General features: G+C 34.6%; 1 protein-coding gene across 2 annotated transcripts in view; it reads left to right on the top strand.

Moving 5' to 3' along the window:
• MAP3K20 (mitogen-activated protein kinase kinase kinase 20) overlaps positions 1-9,903 on the top strand; it is a 143,829-nt gene that overhangs the window by 86,815 nt on the left and 47,111 nt on the right. For both annotated transcript variants that reach the window (XM_011357416.2, XM_011357424.1), the window contains exons 8-9: positions 1,554-1,628; positions 6,555-6,661. In XM_011357416.2, the coding sequence (XP_011355718.1) occupies positions 1,554-1,628; positions 6,555-6,661 (182 nt within the window). The remainder of the gene's footprint in view (positions 1-1,553; positions 1,629-6,554; positions 6,662-9,903) is intronic.

The raw sequence follows: 9,903 nt of genomic DNA, 5'->3' as shown, positions 1-9,903 counted from the left end.
AAATCCAACTAAATTCAGTTTTAAGTTTTTTATTTGCAAAACCTCTTTGGCAAACAATACCATGGAGTAAATCTCAGTACTTCTTAGCACAGTAGCTCTCAACTCCATCACACCCAGTGCTCTTTTTTATAACTGCTGTGTTAACGCCCCCTCTACCTCCTGAAATGAAATCCAGAGGTAATATAACCTACCTACACACATTGTATTTAATATCAATAATAATGCTCCAACTGTAATATAAAGAAGAAATTAATGGAATTATGTATTGCAGTGTGTAGTGGAATTATGTATTAATGGAATTATGTAGTGCAGTGGAAGAGATCATGGAGCAGTTTTTGATGCTTGCACCTATGCAGCTACAAATGCAGAGTAGAGCTGAGTTAATGACTCCAGTACCATGAGCAACGCTGTTGTTGGTAACATTTTCCAAAAACTTTGGTTAGGTTACATATAATGCAAAACTCAATCTACCCTTGATTTATTGTATTTGGTAATAGCATTCTTAGAAAGTTAAGTACGTTTAAAAAGTGTTCAAAACATATTTTGTGTTTATTTGCAAGTCAGAGTTAGAGTCCAGGCTCAGAAAGCTGTAAACCTCACTGTTCACTTGTTTTACTTATGTGAATGCACATGGGACATTCGAAATTTGATGGAATGTAGGAGAATCCTTAATCATGTAGGATTTTATGGCATGTTGAAGGATGGCAAGTATTCATGACCTGTTCCAGGTGCAGCCCTCTAGTCTTAAAACGACCAAAAGAATACCTCCCTAGATTTCTAAAGGAACCACTACAATGTTAGAACAGGACTGATGCTCATTATAATCTTTGTTGTATCAGGTCCTACATTTTATGGGTTTGACTAAAACTAAGTCATAATGAGTCATACATTCAGAATGTCTTATTTACCAATGAGAAAATGCACTCTTCTTTAAAATTATCTCGGAGGATCGGGCCTGGTTAGTACTTGGACGGGAGACCTCCTAGGAAGACCAGGTGCTGTAGGCATAAAAAAATTTTAAAAATAAGGGATTGTAAGCAGACAAGGTCCTTGCAATCTGTGAGGTCAAACAAGGGTTGCCTTGCCTTAAAAAATAAATAAATAAAATAAAATAATCTTGGGATTGTCTGTGCTGAAGATGTTTTCAGAGTTGTACATCTACTGCCAAAGCTGAACTGGTTTCCAAGTTACCCGGCCTGTTTGCATATTTCATAGTTGCCTATAAAAGTGCAGTGATAGATTTGCTGTTTTAGGTTTAGTATTTAAGTTCAAACTTGCCCCTCTCCTGCTGTAGTTTCTTTTAAACTTGATTCTACATTTATAGCATTTGCTGTGCTGACTCTGATCCTCTTTAGGGGAAAAGTGTAAGCGTCTTCAGAGATTAGATACGAATCTAAACATAAATTCTCATCTGCCATATATTAAAAAGTGTAAAATTTAAATTTAATGTCTTGTTCATGCTCTTAAACTAACTTTTTTATGATCCTTCAATTAGTATTTGCTCTTTTTAATGAGCGTTTTATTTTGTTTTGTTTTTACTTTCTCTGTTGTAGAGATTAACCATTCCAAGCAGTTGCCCTAGAAGTTTTGCTGAACTGTTACATCAGTGTTGGGAAGCTGATGCCAAGGTATATATATATATTTTGTTGTTGTTGTTGTTGTTGCTGTTGTCATTGTCATTGTTTGTTCAGAATTCTGAAATTTCATTTGTTTGGCTTTGAGGTTTTTTTACCACCTTCCCCCGCCCCCCCCCCAGCTTTTTTTAGACAGCCAGGAATATTTACACTAGTAGGTTCAGTGTGGGGATGAGGCTCAGGCTTCGAGTTTTCACAATGGAGTAATAAAATCCGTTACAAAGCAAAGCTGGACTGCAGTTCTTGCTCCCCAAACTGACTGTAAGGCTTTTTGTTCACATCTGCCTATCTTGATCCTGGAAACTCATTGTTGGCTCTTTCTGACAGCACTCTGACATTCTTGACTCAATAAAGAGAAATTCGTTCCTTTCTTTTTAATCTTTAATAATAACTATTGCACCTTCCTGTTATAAAGATGGCTAACACACAGTGCTTATTATATGTCAGGCATTGTTCTAAGTACTTTATGTCTATTAACTTACTTATTCCTCACAATATCTCTGTGAAATATAGGTACTGTTATTATCCCCATTTTATAGATGAAGAACCAAGGCACACAGCAGTTAAGTAATGAGCTCAAGGCCACACAGCTAGTAAGTGGTGGGCTTGGGCATGAACCTAAGTCCTTGCTGTTGACCACTACACTGTATTGCCTTTCTAACCAAACACCAGGCAAGAGTAGCACTTACAGAGAAGCTTAATACGTACTTCCTGCCCAGTTTCAGTGATGTTTTTTAGGCTATCACAATAGAGTTGGAGAAATTCCAAAATTTAGACTTTCATGTGGTTATCACATTTAAGCATGAATGGTCCATTTCCTTTCTTTGCAAAGATCATTTTAAAAGTCCCTCACATACATAAGGAAATATTTGTAGATAAAATGATAGGCTAGTCTTGGATTTGCTTCAAAATAAAGTGAAGAAGATGAATGATGGTATAGGTGAAATAAGATTTATCATGATAATTTTTGAAACTGAGCGATAGGTATATAGAGGTCCATTGTGTTGTTTTCTCTACCATTGCGTTTGAAATTTTCCATAATAAAAAGAAGAAATAAAAAAGATTCTCACAGATTAAACCCTACAATAAAAGTGAAATATACTCAAGAAAGGAATTAAAGTTTCATAGTTCCAATTCATCCAGTTTTTCATGGAATAGATATATTGCAAACTAACCTTTTAAATAAAGATCTAAAAAGAAAATCTTAAGAATGGAATTTCTTCCTTAATTTAAACCCAGTTTCAGTCTGACCCTCAAGAAGAATGAGTGATAATATATGCCATGTTCTTCCACATATTTCTCTGGTGGGGATAACTCATAAACAATTGGTGAGTATGGGAATTGTGTTAGTGTAACTTAGAATTCCCAGCGAGTCATATGTGAAGTTTCCCAGCACACTGATCTGCACTACCAAGTGAGAACAGCTAAACCTCAGGTACAGCAGTGTGGCCAGTGGTGCAGCAAGCGACACGGAGCTATAAGGCCCTCTCACCCAACGTGCTACCTGTTGGCTGGGCTGCCCAGGGCTTTGTCCTGTTAGGGTTTGTTGCCTTTCCTCTCATAACCAGCAGCCTCAATCTTTGCTTTCATTTCTATACATTAAACTGCCTTAACCCTTTTTTAGACTTCTATATTAGTATTTTTTTTTTTATTAAAGAATTTAACATATTTTTTAACTGTTAGTATTTCTGTTTAGGACAGCTGTTGTTTTTATTAGTATGCTGTGACAAAGTTGCATAGGTTTTGAATGGTCAGCCCTGCCCCTGTTTAGGCCCTATTATTTTAGAGTGTAATTTTGCAGAGTATGGGAATTTTTAAGCAGTAAGAGAAATGCCTGCACTTTGCAACTAATCCAGTAGAAACTATAAGTGGTTATTTGCAAGCATGCTCTAGAACAGTTATTTTATACCGTTAAAATGGTGTCATAGTACCCTGCCCTTTTCATATTCTTTCTACCAGTTATATGTCCATCGTGGCACATACAATCATTTTGTCAGTATTTTCCTCTCTGACATTTAAGCAGAAATTTCACCTGAAATTATTTGCATTGAATTAGATTAGTGCAACTCGATCTCTATAATTGTAATTATATTTCAGTATGCAAAGCAGGTTTTGAATTTCTTAATCAGAAACTCTGTACTACAGTAATTAAAATTGTAAGAATATACATTTATGGTGCATTAATTAAATGACAGTATAAACAGCTAACACAATAAGGACATTAGGCCCAGTGTTGGTGCCGTGAAGTCAGCATGTCTTCAACATGTAGTAAGCTGGACCCTTCTTTAGGACCATAGTAATCTTGTGTTCTAGCTATCTGAAGTATAAAGTTTGATTGAGTTCTGTGTCCTAAATTTATGACATTTTATTCTGATAAAACCAATCTGTGGCCCCTGTGTTCGATCTGATTATACACCCAGCTGAGGTCCAGTTTCTTTCGTTGCTGATCTCTAGACGCAGCTTCCCCACCTTCATTCCCTGAACGTGCTCTTCCTTCTTTTCTTCCCTGACTACTTTATCATCAAGCTTCCCTGGTAATTCTGTTTAACCTCAGCCCATAATTAGTGTTCCTTTTCCTAAACCATAATCTAAGCTTGTGCCTTACCTTGTACTGTTGTTGTATTTTTTTAAATATCTTTTCTCTATAAATGGATTCACAGGCTCTAAAAGGGAACAGAGCTAGTTTTTCTGTGTGTTTCCATATAGCACCTTACATAAATTGAATAAGTAGATGCCCAAGGTTTATTTCCTGAGAGGTACATTTTAGTTCTCTGGCTATAAAGATGTAGCAATTCAACCAGAAGTTGGTGCCAGTCCTGTGCACGTATGTAGAGTAATGATTGTTTAAAATATTTTGGGGTTTTTTTTTCAGTCCTTAAACTTTAGAGTATTACCACACAGATTAAAATATTTACCTCAGACCTATAAAAACACTTTCTTTTGCAATGAAGAAGGTAAAATGTATACAAGAGAAAGCTGGTATTAGGTAAATGCCAGGTCATTTCATTGGTTTGCCCCAGGTGCTCAAAATATTTTATTGAAGAAAAGAAGGAAGTAAAGGTAGGTATTGGTTCAAGTTCTAAAGTGACATTTGTAAATAAGAAAAAAATAACAGTTAAAGCCCTGAGTTTGATAGGAAGTACTATCTTACTCTCGTGTGATAAAACATTTCGAAGGATTTAGGTGCCTGGTCCCTGGTTCTGTAACTTGCTTCCCATGTGATGCTGGGAAATGCATACTTTCCTGAGACTGATTTTCCTTATCCATAAATGAAGATAACAACTAAAGAAACACTGTTTGCAGATGTTCAATAAATGGTCCTAGTTAGGACTTTTTAAGTAAGCAAACCTACATAATACCTAAAAGGAAACTAAGTCCTTTCAGATGAACTTATATAAGACCCTAGTCCAAATGTTGTATTCTGTAACCAGAATACTCATAGAATAGTACCACAAAATTCTGTACTGTTATTACTTTATAAATGTTCACTTGGATAAATTCCATCTGAGAGCATTTGCTAGTGGTAAAATCATGATTTTTCTAGGGATATTTGTCATCCAGTTACAAAAGAATTTTACATTATTTCAAGAATGATTAAATAGAGGAAAAAAATTAGTCTTTAAAAATTCATTAGCTCCTCCTGCTGCTTTTTCATGCAAAATGAAAATCCTATATTTGTTATATAATTAGTTCTTGTGCAAATAATTGAAACATTTTTCCTTTTGCAACCTGACACATAGCAGGAGAAATTAAAGTGAACATGAAGTCAAAAAAAGACAAACAGAATATTTTTCAAATTTCCTACTTAAAGCATTTTCCTTTTTGCTTATTAGAAGGTTGAGTGCACATCAGTGACATTTTGCTACTTATGCCCTCCTCTTTGAAAAAAGAACATGCACACATACACACAGATACGTGCGCACACACACACACACACACACCCTTAAAAGAGTACAGTAGTGGCAGAACTCAGAATAAATATCTGTTTTATATTCCTGAGAAATAGAAAAAATGCCTTTCTTAATGTAGGAAACGCTCAAGTCCTGAGAGCAAGCCACCTCAACGTTGTTCCTTCTTGTTTTTGTGCTCCTAAATTAAAATGCATGTTTTAATTGCTCCAACTGTAATTTGTTCAGAAATGGTATAATTATGTGGCATGATGAAGAGAGAATGTGCATCACCCTTTTATTATCTTTCTCCATTTTTGTTTTAACCTTTTGTCTCAACCTTGACTAGAGTCTAAAGAGATAGACTAGTGTAGTTACTTCTAGCTAAAGAAATACACCTAACCACTGCTTTTTCAATTTCTAGTGAATAGTACCTTAACGTTTCCTAGCAGCAAAGCTAGTTATAATGTGGAATAAACATTGAGAACAATGACTTTAAAATCGAGGAATTTTTCTGAGGAACTAGTTTAGGAAATTTTGTCAGTTCTGATAGATTGATGAGTAGATTTTCCCCCAAAAATTTATTACAAAATTTTCAAACATATGGAAAAGTTGAAAGAATTTTACAGTGATCACTGGCCTACCTACCATCTAGACTCAACTTTTACATGCTTGCTTTATCACAAAGATTTTTAAATTAAAGGGCTTAACTTTTGCCTTTTAGAAGTCCTTAATCATACCCAAAAGAGAGAATTAGTACTTTCTTTACCTGGAGAAAAACTGTAATTATTCCAGCTTTAGGCCACATGATAGAAAAATGATATCTGAGTCTGTTCTTATGAATAACTGATTGAAAATAAGGAAAACAGTTCCCTAAGCCTGAGTGGTTTGGTGGTTATAAAATAATTAAATCAGGACATCACATCATATTTTATTTTGTTATAATGAGTTAAACTTATTACTAAGCTTGTGGATTTTCTCTTAAAGATCTACTTTCTTAATTCCCAACAAGTGATTATTTTCTCTTCTTCAGAAACGGCCATCTTTCAAGCAAATCATTTCAATTCTGGAGTCCATGTCAAACGACGCTAACCTTCCTGACCAGTGTAACTCATTCCTGCACAACAAGGCAGAGTGGAGGTAGGTAGGCCTCGTACAGTAGTCATATCCTCTGGCTTTAAAGGACCAAGGCTAGCTTCAGTAAAGACGAGAACCAGAAAACTTGATGACAATGCTGATTTCTAAGTGCAGCTTAGAAATTAAGGCTTTTACTTTTATTTTGCTTTTTGGGTTAAAAATTTTTAGAGCTCTAATAAGTCCTCCATTTCATGTGTATGCAAAAAAGAGTATAAGCTCATTGCCTTATCATATGTGTATTTGGAAAGACTATTGAATTCGTATCTTCTGAGACAAAAGACAGTTACCAGACATTTCTCTGTGTACATTCTGTTAGGAAGCTTTGGCCTCTGTCCAGTGAGAAATAAAAATACTGTTTGCCTGAATATTTGCAGAGCACTGTATCTGTTGGTGGAGAGGGTAAGGGAGACTATAAAAACATTTTTAAAGGGAAACTTTTGATGTTATAAATCCTATTAAATTTTGTCATGTGTAAAACAAATTTAGTAATGAGAAAATTGTATTGTGCGAGTGGAAGAACTAAGCCTGGGATGAGACATTTGAGCCAGGTCACATGATGCACGAATATAAATAGCATGTTTGGGAGCTGACATTATTCCTCCCTGACTCAGCAGAGATTTAAGTAAGTACATCTCTCTGTTCCTGAGAGCTATGGCGGTACTGTGACGCCTTACGCCACCTGCTGATGCCAAATGAATACTGCATGCACTTTGAAAATGATGGAATTTGTTTACTCCTGTTATTAAACATGTCTTTGGGCTTTATGTTTGGTTGGTATTTTACAATAACCTTATTTACTTTTGTTCTTTTGAAATCTCTGTCAAAGGCCAGCGAGTTGAATGAATTTTTATTTATGGATACAAAAGTAAAACTACTCTAGTCTAGGTATGAGGGACTTTGTTCTGGGCTGAAATAATTATCAAAACAAAACTTGTAAGTAATACTTGTCTCATACAGTAAGAGTTCATTACAAATCTAATCAGATCGCTCCCTTTTAAATCCATATAATGGGTTCCTGTTACTCTAGAACAAAGGTCAAAATACTTGACAAGATTCACGAGACTCGCTGTACTCTGGCCTCAGCAGCCTCATCTTAAGAGCATTATTCTGTCCTTTAGTTATGGCTCTGAGTCCCTCAACAGATTCATATTGCTTCCTCATTCAAAATTCTTACAAAATTTAGTTTCTTCTGTTTAAAACTCATTCCTGTTTCAAACACCACCCCTGAGCCCACCCCTAACTTGGCTCCTATTCATTATTCAGAGAGCAGCTGAAATAACATGTCTTCTAGGAAGTGTTTCCTGGCTCCAGACTAGATGAGGTTCCACTCTATGTGCTTGGAGGGTGTCTCCTTCATAGCTCATTACTACTATTGGAATTAATAAGTAATTCTGCCATTTATTTAATATGCGTCTCACTGACTAAAATGTAAGAGGGTCAGATAATCTCTTTTGTTCACTACTGTACCTACAGCATCTAAACGTGCCTTGAACATAGTCATTGCTCAATAAATATGTGAGAAAGGGAATGCCACAGTAGTAATAATATAAAGAGACAATATGGTATTACATAGGAGAATGTAAATACGTAAGTTAATTTGTTTGCCATGACAAACGTTTTCTTATATTCGTTCATTCAGACGTTCATTAAACTTCTGGTAGGACACGGTGCCCTCTTAGGTATCAGGGTTTGGTGATGAGCAGAACAGTCCCAACACACACAAAGTGTCCAGTATTAAATTACTAAATATAAATGTACAAATAGTTATTTCATTTCTATTTTGAGAAGTATTATGTCAGTGAAGTACTGGACATCTGAGAATATATAACCATGAAATCTAATCTTGTCTGAGGATATAATTAAAGGATTCCTTGAGGAAATGTTGTTTGATCTGTTACTCACAGGATTTGTAGGATTTTAATACCATTAATAGAGGTAGGGAGTCTTTTAAAGTATGTAAATAAAATCAGAAAACAGGGAAAGTTTAATTTTCTATATAAAAATACATTTTGAGAAAGGTAGTATTGGCCAAAAGTAATATCCTTCAAAATAAATTTCCAGAACAAGAACCATACTGTTACAACTTTTTTTTCTTGAGTGATAGACCAGCATTTCTAATAGTTTTTATTTCAGGATTCTATTAAACTCTGAAAAATTATGGAAGACTCCAAAGAGCTTTTGTTTAAATAAGTAACATCTGTCAATAGTTATCGCATTCAAAATTAGAACTGAGAAAAATGTAAATATGTCTTTATTGATTCATTTAAAACATGATAAATCTTGCTTCTGCATTCAGCCTATGGCACTATCACATGACCTGAAGCCTCTGGAAAAGTCCATACACTTATGAGAGAATGAGAGTAGAAAAGGCAAATCTATAACCTCTCGAATCCTTTGAAAAGCTCATGGGTCCCCAGACTGCACTATGAAAACCATCACGATAGACAGTTACTGTCATTAAAATAACATTTTAATTAAAATATACTAAAAGACGTGAAAAAGCATTTCACAAAAGGAGAAACCGAATGGCCAAGAAACATGAAATATGTTCAGCTTCATTTAGCAATCAAATAAATATAAGAGAACATAATTCATTTATCAGATCAGCAAAAATTTATATTATGAAAATATCTGGTGTTGTAAACATTCTCATAGTTTGCTGTGGGAAAATACTACCTTTCTAAAAATGTATTCTAAAGAAATAAATGAGAAGATTGTGCAAGAATGTAAGGATACCTGTTTATCACAGTATCATTAGAATTATAAAGCTGGAAATGGCATAAAGTTCATTAAAAGGAGACTTATTTTTGTTTTTATTTTTTGTGTTTTTCATGGTTTTTAAAAATTATATCTCTATTTACAAAATAGTATGGAGCCATTCATGATAATATAGACCTGATCAATTATTTTGAAATACAGGCTACAGTCCAGTATGGTTAGAATGATTTCATTTTTTGTAATTTTCTGTATAAGTATGTGTACATTGAGACAAATATCAAAAGTTCAGTGTTATCACTGGGTAATAAGATTATGGAAAAGCATTTTTTATTTATATATCTTTATTTTCCGCAGTAAGTTGAATAATAAATTTAATTTTTTAATGTTTTAAGGTGAAAAGATGAGGGAAATAAAATGATAAAACTCATATATTAGTAAAAGGTGAATAGTTGCCTGGGGGCTGCCTCATTGGCTCTCTTTCAGGAACTAGTCAATCCTGAGTGCTCAGAGAGTTTAGATCTTTAAAG

Source organism: Pteropus vampyrus, unplaced genomic scaffold (genome assembly GCF_000151845.1).
Source record: "Pteropus vampyrus isolate Shadow unplaced genomic scaffold, Pvam_2.0 Scaffold2, whole genome shotgun sequence".
In the NCBI taxonomy this organism is placed as follows: domain Eukaryota; kingdom Metazoa; phylum Chordata; class Mammalia; order Chiroptera; family Pteropodidae; genus Pteropus; species Pteropus vampyrus.
Note: the sequence above shows the minus strand (reverse complement) of the source record. Positions and strands in the feature narration are given on the sequence as shown.